The 14,918-nt window shown below is 38.2% G+C and overlaps 1 protein-coding gene across 1 annotated transcript; it reads left to right on the forward strand.

The window, feature by feature from the left end:
* Positions 1-459: 459 nt before the first annotated feature.
* On the forward strand, positions 460-14,216 carry GRIA4 (glutamate receptor, ionotropic, AMPA 4; the record flags this gene model as incomplete). The annotated part of the gene is made up of 5 exons (XM_009084504.1): positions 460-580; positions 3,268-3,507; positions 7,365-7,561; positions 11,707-11,760; positions 14,055-14,216. Coding segments are annotated over exons 1-5 (774 nt in total), but the record flags the coding sequence as incomplete, so codon positions are not given.
* Between the last annotated feature and the right edge of the window lie 702 nt (positions 14,217-14,918).

The raw sequence follows: 14,918 nt of genomic DNA on the forward strand, positions 1-14,918 counted from the left end.
AGATGGATCATTGTCATAGGAGACTCCCTTCTGAAGGGAACAGAAGGTCCCATATGCTGACCAGACCCACTTCTTAGGAATGTCTGTTGCCTCCCTGGGGCCTGGGTTAAAGATGTGAAGAGAAAGCTCCCTGCCCTGAATACTGCCCTTGGAATATTATCCATTATTGATTATTCATGTAGACAGTGATGAAGTTACAACAAGAAGTCTGGGAGCAATTGAGAGACTTCAGGGACTTGGGACGACTGCTTGAGGGATCAAGAGCACAAGTGGTGTTTTCCACTATCCTTCCAGGTACAGGGAATCATGAAGGAAGAAATAGGAAAAGCCAGCAGGTCAATTCCTGGCTCTGAGCCTGGTGTCATCAGCAGAATTTTTGGGGGTTTGGTCATGGGTCAGTTTACATTACACTGAGCCTGCTGGGACCAGGAGGTCCCAGTTGTCTGGAAATTAGCAAATATGACACCCATCTACAATAGTCAGAAGGATAATCTGGCCTGTCAGGCAGACCTTGGTGCAGGGGAAGGACATGGAGCAGGTCATGTTGAGTGCTATCACGAGGCACGTGCAGATCGAGCAGGTGATCGGGCCCAGCCAGCACAGATTTGTGAAAGGCAGGTCCTGCCTGACTAATCTGATCTTTATGGCAAGGTGATCCACTTGGTGGATGAGGAAAAGGCTGTCGATCTTGTTTACCTGGACCTTAGTAAGGCCTTTGACACCATTTCCCACAGCATTCTCATGAAGAAATTGACTACTTACAGCTTGGAGGAGTAAAAAACTGTCTGGGTGACTGGGCCCAGAGAGTGGTGGTAAATGAAGTTTCATCCAGCTGCCATCTGGTCACTGGTAGCATTCTCCAGGGCTCAGTATTGGGGCCAGTTCTATTTAATATATTTATCAATGATCTGGATGAGGGGGTTGAGTGCCTGCTCAGGCTGTTTGCAGATCACACCAAATTGTGTGGGAGTGTTGATCTACCAGAGAGTAGGAAGGTTTTGCAGAGGGATCTGAGCAGTGTGGATCGATGGACTGAGGCCAATTGTGTAAGGATCAACAAGGCCAAGTGCCAGGTCCTGTCCTTGGGTCACAACAACCCCATGCAGTGTGACAGGCATGGGACAGAGTGGCTGGAAAACCGCCCAGCGGAAAAGGACCTGGGAGTGCTGGTCCACAGCCAGCTGAACATGAGCCAGCAGTGTGCCCAGATGGCCAAGAAGGCCAATGGCATCCTGACTTATATTGGCAATAGTGTGGCCTGCAGGAACAGGGCAGTGATCATCCCCCTGTACTTGGCACTAGTGAGACCACATCTCGAATTCTGTGTTCACTTTTAGGCCCCTCACGACAGGAAAGACATTGAGGTGCTGAAGTATGTCCAGAGAGGGGCAGTGGTGCTGGTGGGTGTGGATCTCATGAGGAGCAGCTGAGGGAGCTGAGGTTGTTTAGCCTGGAGAACAGGAGGCTTGGGGGGGATCTTATTGCTCTCTACAACTACCTGTAGTGATGTGGATGTCTGTCTCTCCTTCCGGGTAACAAGTGATATGAGAAAAGGAAATGCCCTCAAATTGGCTAGGGGATGTTTAGCCTGGATACTAGAAAAAAATTACTTCACGGGAAGGGTTGTTAAGCACTAGAACAGGCTGCCCAGGGAAGTGGTTAAGTCAGTAATCCTGGAGGTATTTAAAAAGATGTGGAGATGTTGCACCTGGGGACATGATTTAGTGATGAACTTGGCAGTGCTGGGTTAACAGTTATACTCTGATCTTAAAGGTCTTTTCCAACCTAAACTATTGTGATTCTATAACAATTTGTGGTTGGATCAGAATAGTTCTGACCATCTCGTACCCTCGCCCTGGAAAACCTGCAGCATCCTTTTGTAAAGGGGTGTTACTCATCAAGATTTTAAATCATTTTCTCACCTGAAGCAAAATTCTGACCTAATTAAAGTTAATAGGTGATAACTTAAAACTGGCAGACTCAGAATTTCAGTCATACTGTTTAGATGTTTTTAATTGGAGTGTAGGAGTAATTAGGGCGTGAGAGATGACTGGTAGCAAAGGCACATAGGCAAGGCCACGAAAAGAGGATAGCAATGAATATAACAGGCATAAAGGGATAATATTTCTACAAAATACCCCAGTTTTAAAAATAAAGATGTAATAGCTCTGAAAGAGAAAATACTGTATTAATTCAAATATAAGAAGCTTTAAAAATAAGTCAACTTATTTTTGCTGTATATGAATTATATTCAGGCATTAGAACACTGAATAACTGGACAAAATTAGCTTCAATTCCACTGTCATTTCTGTCTATAAGCAGGTCAGGTGTAGCAGGGATTGCAATGAGGCTGACTAGATATTTTCTCTAGAAGGACGTCTGTTGTTCAAGGTGACTCTGCAAACCAAAGAATGCATGCATGATGAATGTGAATTAATCAGAGATGAACATTTCCCTACTGTACCCTGGTTTTAGAACTTAGGCACTAGTACACCCTGCAGTGTCAGAGAGAATAACCCAGAAGAACTAGCTCTTTTGCACAGGCTGCACTGGTCAGTCACATTCATCAGTTGGCTCGAATTGTCGCCAGTGATAAAAAGTGAATAATCAGCATGTTATCTGCACCTGTGAGGTTATTGTTTCTGCAACATGACTGCAAGTGTCATCCAGAAGGACCAGCTTCTGCTGAGTCCTTCAAAGCAGGTGTTCAAATAATGCCTTGAAGTGGAAGACTTTTAAAGTAAATCAACTTCTTGCAGCTGTTAATAAGTTTGCTTTAGTTTTGGCTTTATATTTCCCCAAATGGAAAGTTACTTAAGGTATTTTTCAAAAAGCTCGGTGAGTCTTGACCTCAGAGCCAGTTTATTTTTAACATGACAAAACATTATCTATTTCCATAATGCTATGTGTGGTCACCATGACTCATTTTTTAAATTGCAACTGCCACTGATGTTTGCATCACTGTTCTTTACAGTACAAATTGAATTTAAGAATAACTTGGTGAGTTTTATTTCTAAATTTATTGTCTAGGTATGCAAACCACATTTCTGATATTTCCTTCTTGTTGTTGTTTCTAGCAGAAGCTTTGTATTACTCATTAATGATACTAACAAGTAGCAATCTCCATAGCAGAGTAATTCTGTTTTCTCCTGGTACTTATGTGATCAGACAGCTTCTTCGACATATATTTCTCATAAATATATGCATGACAGATTTCAATAAATTTTTAAAATCTCCCACCTAATTGTCTGTCTTTTTTCTTCCTAGTCTGCTCCCAGTTTTCAAGAGGAGTCTTTGCGATTTTTGGATTCTATGACAAGAAGTCTGTAAATACCATAACATCATTCTGTGGGACTCTTCATGTCTCTTTCATAACTCCCAGCTTCCCAACAGATGGAACACATCCCTTTGTCATTCAGATGAGACCCGACCTCAAGGGAGCTCTTCTTAGCTTGATCGAATACTATCAGTGGACCAAGTTTGCATATTTGTATGACAGTGACAGAGGTAAGTTGTGGTACCTCTTTGCCTGCACCCTATTTGCCAGTTGTATCTCATTGAAATGTGGACTTTCATATTAGATAAGTAAATAAAAAAATAGAGATACACTTATTTCAACAAGTAAGTGTAAGCTTAAATTTAGAGATGAGCTTTTGGGACAACAGTAAAGTTGTTTAAATGAGAATGAAATTATGACAGTATTCATTAATAGAATTGCAGGCTGCTGAGCAGTGTGAGACAAATCACGTTGTAAAACAGTTGGTATGAAATTTTTAATTTTTTTTTTGTTAAAGAAAACATCTAAGGAGGAAAAAACTAAATCTGAGCATGAAGGGCAACCTGCTACCATGGATTCACTCCACACATGCGAAATCAGTAGTTGAGCACCATGCAAGCAAGAATCTTGGATTCAGTCCCTGCTTCTTTGGAGACTGCTTTTGATAAATACTCAAATTCCTCTCTTCTGTTCATGGGGATGATGTAGATTTTATTGTTGATGTTAGTAAACCCAAATCCTTGTCAGCAATTTACTCCGCAGTGCAATGTTCTCAAGTCCTATGAGCTTTTATGGCTGTAGTAGTAATAATATAACCATTTATGAACTTGGAAAAGTCACTTGCAAATTATGGTATATCAATTATTTTCTGAGAAGCAGCAGCATTATACAGAAGGGGGAAGTTTTTTTGACTGCCCTTTCCAGAATTCCATTATTATAATTCTGTTTTCAGGTTCTCCTCACCTAGTAGTCCTTGGCTAACTCTCTTCTATTCTTACCTGCTCCTGTTCTCTTTAAGAAGCCTAGGTTGTGGCTTGCCCGTGTGTTTGTTGGTCAGAGTTGAATATTAACTGCACATTAAATGATAAGATGCTAATAGATTTAAAGAATGTTTATACCACTCCATGGTTTGTTGAGTAAAGGGATGATGTTAGATTCCCTGCATTTGGATGCCATCTTAAACACATGGTGTTCAAAAGCTAAAAGCATCTTTTCCAGAGAGTTCTTTATCATTGTCATAAGCACCAGAGTTAGAAGAACTAATACTGGTATGTAGCCTTCAAAGGCAATGTCACATGGGACGATGAGCACTAAGCTCATTTCTCTAGCAGATCCTTTTCAATTTCACATTAGAATCAGAAACATTCACTGTCTTTTTAGAAAGGACAGATGTAAACTACTTGCTTAGCCAATACTCTGTCAATCAGCTAGCAGTGTGCAGAATGTGACCTGCATGTGATTTATATTTAGGAAGTACTGAAAAACACCTAGTTCTTGTGAGCTGTACTGGCTGGATCTGGCCAGGAATTACAGCATGAGATTTTCCTTTGTAGTCACCCTTTGGTTCTTCCTTTTTTTCTCATTTGTTTGTTTTAATTGTGGCAAGGCACCCCAGTGATAACAAGCTCCAAGGCATGAAGCTCCTACCTTTATGTGGAGTAAATCATTGCTCTTCAGTGCTCCCACTGATTGCACAAGGTTAACCTGCAGAGTCAAACAGTATGTAGCCAGCAACACTGACATCAAATCCTGAATACACAAGGCTGCAGTTCCTTTAAACACTTATGCATGTGTCAATGTAGTGACAGTATATATCTAAGGAATGATACGTAATTTAAAATATTTCCACCTTCAGGAGTGAGATTAAAAAGGCAAAGAGACTTACTCTTCTCTAACCCTAACCCTACTTAGTTTGACTTATTCCGAAAGAATCCTCTATTTCTACTGCTACAGCACCTCTGTGGTTAGGGACTGACTGACTGAAGTACAGGGCAATTTTCTATCCCATTCCTGTCTATAAGAAGTGAGGCCATTCAGTATATGCATGCCCAAGCTATTATTGGCTTTATACAGCAGTTACTCTCATGAAATGTGGGTTAGTGTCCTTTACCATCCTTACCTCCTCTGTATTGCCTGTACTAAACAGTGGGTTTAAAAAAAAGTAGTGGCACGATTGGAGGATTCTGCCAGTAAAAGATGTGCTAATTTATTCAGCTTCTGTTCAGTCTTCTTTTTCAGAGCTCACTGAATTAAGAGTTTGTCTCATGATAACCAAAAGAGGTTCAGGCACATGATGTTTCCAAACAAAAGTATTCCTGCAGCTTAAGAAAAAGCAACTGAGGTTGCTGGAGTTTCTCTTCTGTGCAGTCCCACTTCTGTTTACCTCTCCAGATAATTCTATGTCAACAGAAGTATTGCTACAAATACTTTTTGTTTGGTTGGTTTGGGTTGTTGTTTTTTTTTTGCTATTTTGCAGTGTGTTATTGCTATCAGAATAGACTAAATTGTAGGGGGATGATATATCTGCCTCCTAAAAAAGGCAAGCAGTCGAGGCAGCTGTTTGACATCTCTACAGAGAACACCCCAAGAAAAAGGACTCCCTAGGAAAAATAGATCAGAGGAGTAAAATAAAGAAACCTTTCCTAATAGATAGTATTAACATTAATAGCCCTTATTATTTTATGCCTAGTTGAGAGTCTGTTTAATTCAGAGGAAACATAGATCAGAGGACCTGAAATCTGCTAAATGAGATCTGAAATAATGATTCTGATTGTTTTTCAGTTTGAGTGGATTATTTTTTTAATTTTAATTTTCCATTCAAACAGTATTTTGAAGTATAGACTTATTTTACTGCTTTTTAATGGTTTAAGTTATTACCTGAATCTTTTAGTTTGCTTATGTTACCTATCTTCCCCTTTTAGCACAAGTTCTCCACATTTATCTTTAACATACTAGTCTTAATCTAATAATGTACTTACAAAGTATGAGACATATTAATTCTTAGTGCTTTCTTTCTGTTTATGGGCATAACAACTATTATTTTTCATGAGAGTTTATACCTGAGGTGTCCTTTATATACCAAGTCAGAATTTATCTCAAAGAAATTACTGCTGATGTTTGGTGGTTTCAGGGAACATGAATGTGCAAAAATGTTAACTGGCTTGTGAGAAAGTCTGATTTTCTTTTTTTCTATAATAGTATCTGCTATCCTTAAAATTGCTCTCTAGAATCATGTAGAATTATCTGGAAGGAATTGAAATGTAATAAGTCTAATTCTTGTACTGCTGGAAATTGTTAAAATGGTACTTGTTGTATAGCAGAAATTAATTTCCAGCAGTAATTTTCATGTTTCTGTACTCCATTATTTAATCCTTGAAAAGGAAAATCAGTCAAGTAAAATATCACTGATTCTACAGTATGTTGTAGGCAGTTGGATCTGTACAGACATTCCAGCTTCCTGTCAGAAACATGCCAAAAGGATAAGATGGAAGCAGACTTCTGTAGACTGCTTGTAGGTGTTAGCATTGAGCCTGCTTATCTGTATGGAAAAAGTATATCTCAGTACATCTTTCATAGCCAGGGATATGACTGCAGGCAGCAGAAATAATAAATCCATTAGCATCACTGCAGAACGTGGGAATTTTGCCATGGACCTCAGTGAGGTCTGGGTTTAAATACAGCACTGCTCAAGCACTGAGAGCAAAAGCCATTCAATAGCATTTTTAAATAAGCGTCTGGTCCTCTTGCTGTAGTTGGAACACTTTTCTCCTAGAGGACTTCATTCCCACTATGTGGAATTCCTGCAGTGGATCAGTGAAACTGTCAAAATCACGTTCTGAAGAAGGTTGAGGCAAAACCAGAAGGTGGGATTTACCTTGATGCCTGGCAGTGATGTAAATAACAATTTCATGCAATAAGAACTGATTGTGCCCATGTAGAGCCTCGTCTCTGAGTTGTAACCACTTGCGACAGGTCAAACAATTTATGGGAGATCTTAAATAAGCAATCTCACAAATCACATTCTAGAAGCTTGTTATTCCCAGAGCTTTATCAGTCATATCTTCTGTTTTCTCCTGTGCTTCACTAGGCTTATCAACATTGCAAGCTGTGCTGGATTCTGCTGCTGAAAAGAAATGGCAAGTGACTGCTATCAATGTAGGAAATATTAACAATGACAGAAAAGATGAAACTTACCGTTCACTGTTTCAAGATCTAGAAGTAAAGAAGGAAAGACGAGTGATTTTGGACTGTGAACGTGATAAAGTCAACGACATTGTTGATCAGGTTTGCTCTTCTCTATTCTTCAGTGACAGCAGTTTGCTATATTCTATAAATAAATGTAATGAGTTCATTTGTCTTGATCATATTTTTGTGATTCTTCTGCATCATTTGGCTGTGACGGGTTTGTACTGAGAGCCACATATATACCAGGCAGGAAGTGAACATATAAATCCAATAATCCCTGCTTTTGCTCAAAGGCAAGATAATTCTGTTTGGATGATCCTGTATGGTTTTCTGTCCTGGTTGTTTAAAATAAAACCAATCATTTAAAAAAAAAAATCTATTGAGGCTATTTCACAACCTTAGTAGTATACTATATTATACATAGTTGATACACTGTTATATATGGTGCATTATAAATAGTTATATTATGTCTAGAAAGTATTTTGTCCTTCTAATGCTTTTTCCAAGACCTTTTTACATTCTGGGAAGACTGTATAACAGCTTCTCTTTCTCATTTAACTTCCTTTGAAGTTCATGTTTCCAAGATCTTTGTCATTCATACTGTCCTTGGGTGTCTCTTCATTTTGTCTTCCTCTTAAAGTATGCTTACCAAAATCAGATGCTGTTTTCCATAGCTAAGGCCTCCTGAGCTTTAAAGAGAATAGAAAATTCAGAAAACTACTTCTTCTCTTCACCCCTGAAAATTCTTTGCCAATATGAATTTTTTTTTATTTATTTCCTTTTGCACAGCAGCATCACAGTGGTCTGCTTCAAATTATTGCATTGCTTTTGAATCTACCTCTTCAGTCCTAGTGCCTAGGAAGGTCTTACTGACTCTCAGTCTTACTACTTCTTTTCATGCATGCAGAGCACAATGGAAAATTGTAAGGATAGTTCCCTGTTGGCTTGGTCTTGACCATGTGAGACTGTGCAGCATCTGTAGGGATGTGTCATCAGAGTGTACGTGTATTTATTTGAAGGGTTTTTGAAGGGCTTGTTATTTTGGGCTTTGCTTTGAAGGTTGTTACATTTTGCAGAGGCTCAGGCAATGAGCAGTGTCCTAGATGGAGTACATTGTATTTGTGTTTTATTTGGAATTCATATGCACAAACTGTTTCTCTAATTTACAACATAAATTTAAATTTGATCCTTTTCTCCAGAGCATTTGAACTCTGAGAGCATGATCTCCCTATCATCTGCAACTTTTGAAAATTGTATTTTCTGTCCTGTTACCCATGTCAAGAAATGTACAGAGTAGAGCAGTGTTTGAGATAAATCATACTTACAGGTCCTCTTCAGTTGTTTCTGTGTGGCTTTCCAAACGGTTGTTCACTTACCTTACAGTGATTTTTTTTTTTTTTTGTCTTGTCCATAACCCTCAAGAGTTTCTAATGATGTCCTACAGGACAAAAACCTTATTAGACTCAAGGTATGTCACATCTGCTGTTTCCTGGTTTTCTGTTAGGCCAGAGAAAGGAAAGATACTGCTTTGACATGTTTTAATCCTGACAAGATAATTTTTACTGTTTAGAATCTTATTATTCTATAGATTCTTTTAAAAATAAGTATGTAATATTCATTTATTTACCCTTTAGTTATCACTCATTTTTACTGTCTTTGTTTCCTAACAGACCTATTTTCTTCTTTGTCTGGTTTTTATTTTGATTGCAGTGCTGGGATATTTTTCTTGCCTGAATTGCTCTTTGATAGATTCTGCCTTGTTTAGAGGCTTAGATTTTCTCGGCTTATCCCCACAGACTTGTGCTACTCCTTAAGCATACAGATGGATAAGCTTTTGTTTCTGCTGTTTTGATTTGTAAGTCACTGAAGAATTCTACATAACTGAATCAGCCACACAGGTCAGTTAATATAATTCCAGTTAGTTGTTCTCCTCAAAATATTTTACTGCTGTGCTCTGGAGTATTTTCTCTGAAACTGCTGTCGGTGGTCCCATTATGGGTTAAGTCTTGGAATTCTCTTCACAAGGTAGCCTAGCAGTTTCTGGAATTTGGTCTGTTTAAGTCCATTATCTTTACACTCTGTAACTTCCCTTCCTTTCATTAAAAGGTAAACCCACTTTCAGTTTCTCAAGTAGCCTAAAATAAAGCCTAACAATAACCGATTCTCTGTTAATTTTCTCCAACTCATAAAATGAAGGTCTGTGCTGAGCAATGGTTTTCTTGGCCTGTGAGTATCCTTTGAGTGTGTTCTTCTGATTTTCTTTTCTAATAACAGAGTACTTTAGGTCTTGCTTTGCTACCAGATTTATTCTTTGAAAAATTCTTTTAATTCCTGCCCCCCCCCAAAAAAATCAGAAATATCCTTCATTTCATGAGGATACCTAAAGCAGATGTTTCATATTGGTATCCTTTTTCTTTTTCTGTGTATTTTTACTGAGAGAAATGCAACAGGCTCTCTGTTAACCAGATTTTCCTTGAACACTGAAGTATTATTTGCATTCTCAATACACAGAGCAACAACTTCTTCACTTTCCTTCCTTGCTATTGTTAAGCAAACTTTTTATTTATCCTGCAAATATTTTAAGCTGTGGTAGCAACCTCAGGTTCACCCAGGTTATGCTTTGTAGACCTTGGATCTTTATATACCCACGTGATGTGTTTGCAAAGTTGCTTCATCATTCTTCAATTTTGTCTTACGTTATAGTTTCTCTTCCAGATTTCAACAATTTCCATAAGTTGAAAAATGTTTCAGTTCCCCAACTCTCCTCAGACTTGTTTATATTCCTCTTCTCTGATTGGGCAGGTCAGTGTTACCATGCTCTTCATTCTATAGCCTCTGGCTCTTATCTGCCAGCTTCCTTTGCAGAGTCTCATTTCACCCTGATAGCAGCACCCTTTGGTACTAGAGACAGTGGTGAATAGCTTTGGTGTCCACAGCTCCTTCATCATGGCTTTTGGACCTACCACTGCATTTTCTCAGTTTTATCTGGCAACATCCTCAGTGTTCACATGGATGAATGGCACAGGGCAGTGTTTTAGCAAGCTGGGTTTATGAAATCCTACCCAGAGGCAGTTAGAGCAGAGTTACTAACCATTGAGCCAAAGGCTTGCAGGTGCTGGTTGTTTTCTCAGATACCAATGATGAAGAAGCATTTCATACAGAAGAGTTAATCTGTTTAGTCTAACTGAAATTTCTTTGGAAGCAGCAGCTGCATAAGAATTTCATCTGAACATAGTTCTTAAATCTTTTAATAAGTATTTAGCTTTAAATAGGCTGATCCAAGTAACTGTTTTAGGATACTTAGATCTATGTATCATGTATATATTGACCTCAAAAGAGGAATAATTTAATTACTTCTATGGCCTTTGTGATGTGATTCCTCTCAGACTCACTCTAGTGTTAAAAAAATCAGTGTTAAACACTGCTTTCAATTAGGTTTCTGTAACTCCATTAAACCAAGTATGTGGAATGTCACTCACTAGTACCCTGATATAAGTTACTCGATACTTAGTCTGAATGTTTTAGTTATGTTAAATGAGAGAATAGATGAATCATCCTCTCTTGATTTAAGTTGTTCTCATTGTTCAATAGAGGGAATAAACCTCCAGACTCCTCTTACCTCGCACAGCCTTTTTCTGGAGAAGTGCTTAGCTTCAAAATGCAACCTTCCCCATGCAGACATAGTCTTAATGAGGCTTATTTGGGAGAAGCATCCATGCTACATGTCTGTCAGTGGAGACCTCTGAGAAACCACCAGCTGGCTTTGGGGGAGATTATGAGGAAGACTTAGGGCAATAAACAGTTTGAACTTTAAAAGGCTTTCTCATAATGCAGATGCTTTCAGTAATGTCAGTGGGCTTTTAAACTTTTTCTAGTTCAGAGAATGTTACAAGTCTGCTACAGATGGAGCAGAAAGTAAGCAGGAGTGTGTGAGGCACAGTGCTCCTAGTGCATGATGCTGTCTCTCCCGCCCATGTTGTGCCTTTAAATTAGCATTCAGCTCCTCTGGAGGGACTGTCCCTCTTGGGACTTGGATTTTGGTGTGACTAATTTCTATGAGCAAAGAGTATGTTCAGTGGTCTGTTAGGTAAAATAAAAGGTAAAACATTGAACAAATTCAGTATTGCATACCATAAAGCTCATAACTAATTTTTACACCATACTGTATTTGGTAGTTTTTAAGTCTCTGATCATGTATCAGGTGAACATTCTCCATTATGGGGGTATTTCTTCTTTTTTTACAGGTTATCACAATTGGTAAACATGTTAAAGGATACCACTATATCATTGCAAATCTGGTAAGCATTCTTAATATTTAAAATACCTGTAGTATTCATTTTGCTGTTTACGGAAGAACGTCGACTTGTCTTTTGTTTTAAATGCATTTTAGAAAATAGGAAAAGGTTTGAATGCATGTGTTGAGATGGTATTTGGTTTATTGATTGAGTCTTTTCAAGGCTTACATGCTTCTTGTGATATTCCCATCAATGGGAATGAAGGTTGCTGAGCACCTTCAATTGAGCTTCTTTTTCTATGTACTGTAGAAAAGTAGGATACAGAAGTTAGAAAAATAGCTTTCTGCATTATAGGCTGATACATTGATTCAGCAAACTGATGATTTCTCTTTCACACTTCTTAACTACTTAAAAATTACAGTTCTCAGCCTTCGTTCTGCTGGACTAGTGAGTCTTGGATTTACATGTCTTCATCCTGCAGGTTGACTGGGTGATCAGTTTGAATTAATGTTTTCTTGTACAGAGGTGATCAGACAGTATAGCTAATAGTGTTCCTAAGGGCGAAGGTTCAGGAAACTCACTAAATTCTGTCAAGGTAATTTTTTTTGAAATTGTGTCTAAAAGTGAAGGGCCATTTTAATGACATTTAAGTCAACAACACTTAGTTGCTGAAGCTAGGGAAACTATTCCAATGTGTTTTGGTAACAGACAAAGGAAATTCTTCAGGTTTGAATATCAGTTACCCTGTTCAAGAAGAGAGTTTTGGAGGTTGCATGGTGTGAGTGGCACCAAATAATTTTTTTATGATTTATTCTTAAACTGTGATAGCGTTTGATATAAATTCCAGCAGGGCCCAGAGTGCCCTAATTTGCACTCTGTCTTCCATAGTCCTTTGAGGAGCCTGAGGACACAGAGGGACCATAGTGTGTCTATTGCACTTCAGGCATAACCCCTGTCTCCTCCCTGCCTTTGATCAAAACACTTCCTCCTCCAGGCGGTCAGTGTTCTGAAGAATCACGTAGGTGTGACAGTGTGAAGAAGCCTTATGCTTTAAAGGCCTCCTTAAAAGTTGAACACTGGGGTTTCATTTTCATGTTTTTTAAACTGATTTTTAGGATAAAGAAGTTGAGGTACTGATATTCACAAAGCAAGCATAAAAATATCAAAAAATTTGAAAAATTTTCTGTAAGATATTCGTAGCTTGCATTGCAAATGTTGGATAGATAGTATTTTCAGTCTTAAGGGAATTTTAAAAAAATGTGTCTAGGGGATTTCATTATCTCAACTGGTTGCTGTTTTAGCTATTGCTTTGAATCTCTAAGACCATAAGATCTAAAAATTATTGAATCTTGTGTTTTATATCATATATAAAATGTATATGGTAATGATTTTAAAACTGTGTTTTTCTCTGTCAGAAGGAAAACTTATCTAGTACTTGATCATGTCCCATCTTCACTGAAATCACCTCCTTTCTTCTTTTTTGACTATAATAATTTTTTCATCCAGTCTGGTCAGCCAGTCAAGAAATGGATTTATTTTAAGACTAAAAAATGCTGATAGATGGAGAAGAGGTTAGCGTATACAATGGATGTTCTGGTTCAGCCATCACAAGAACAATAATATTGAAGAAAGTTTCGTAATCCCTGTAGAAGTGTCTGTATTAGCATGCAGCAACGCATTATTGATGAGTGTCAATGATCTGCAATAATTTAAGAGCACCTATTATAGCAATTGCAGCAACTTCTGATACCGTGGTGTGAGGTTGCTACTTCTTTTTGTATTCTCTCAAGAGCATTTGTTTAAGCTGGAGTGTCTTAAATCAGTATTTCATGTAAATGTGTTTGTATGATTATTTGGGTGAAGTTAAAACACAGAACATGGAAAGAGCTGCTTGTAAGAATGAGAAGTAGTTCTTTATACCAGAGTGAGGAGCCAGGGGAGATGGTAAGTCCTTCCACGTGCTTTAGTGTTCCTAAGAAAAAGAGGACACAACTGTGGCTGTAACTATTCCTGGCTAAAGCTTGCTTGCCTAACTGTTCCTCATGTCAGTGTTCCCTTTCCCATTTAAGCGGTCCCCTTGAAATTAACGGGATTGTTTAGGGAGCATGGCAAGGACAGATCCACTCTGCCCTTGCTCTATAAAGGTATTTGTCTAGTGAGCAACAAGAAGCATTGCTGGCTGACAGAGCTGACGACTTAATCCTGGCAGCCCAGGATTTAAACTTGGATCCAATTGAAGGAAAATATTGGCTTACACTTCTGCAATAGAAGTCATATGGTAACTCTTTATTTGTATATACTGTTGAGAGATCTGCCAAAACTGTTGAAGTAACAGACATAATTTTTTCTGTGCCCAGGGATTTACTGATGGAGATTTGTCAAAAATTCAGTTTGGAGGAGCTAATGTCTCAGGATTTCAGATAGTTGACTATGATGATCCTCTGGTGTCAAAATTTATACAACGTTGGTCAACACTGGAGGAAAAAGAATATCCTGGTGCACACACTAGTACAATCAAGGTATGTCTTGTATTTGTTTTAATCATGCTAGATGTACAGGAAGGAAGAGAATTGGAATATAAAGACAAAAGACAAGAGCCTTCAAAATCCACTGTGCCAACACATCACTCTGGGGTACTTTTAACATTTTCTATCATAGGTCTGATTGAGCAGAGATGCTACCCTGTCAAAAATGTTCCAAGACAACTTTAATTTTTCTTGTGTCACTGTAAATCTGTGCCTGACAGCTTGTTAGGTAATTGTTTTGGATGTAACGATATATTAAGTACCTGCTGACTATTTTTGGGTTTTCTGTGTTTTGGAATGTTTTAAAAACAGATATGTAGTCATATGTAGGCTTCTGGGGAGCACAGATTTAGCATTTTTTGGTATAACATAATCTCCTAAAGAAGTGGTAAGACAGTTGCCTTGAGACAGATGCTTAAATCCTACAAAAACTTTTAAAATTAAATTATATGCCTGATGTACAGATTAATCGTCTGATTTCAGGCCTGAGTGACACATGATGTGACACTGAGCAGGTGGTTAAATTTCCTTACCTCAGTTTTCCCTCTGGATAAAACTAGGATAATAATACCTTCTTACTTTCTCTAACCATCATGAAGACCAATTAGTGCCTTCAAGATATGAAAAAGAATAACTCAGTTTTAATGCTAAGTAATTTTTTTTAAGTAATACAATCAGAAATTTTAATAAGAACTC

Source organism: Acanthisitta chloris, unplaced genomic scaffold (genome assembly GCF_000695815.1).
Source record: "Acanthisitta chloris isolate BGI_N310 unplaced genomic scaffold, ASM69581v1 scaffold23411, whole genome shotgun sequence".
Taxonomy (NCBI): domain Eukaryota; kingdom Metazoa; phylum Chordata; class Aves; order Passeriformes; family Acanthisittidae; genus Acanthisitta; species Acanthisitta chloris.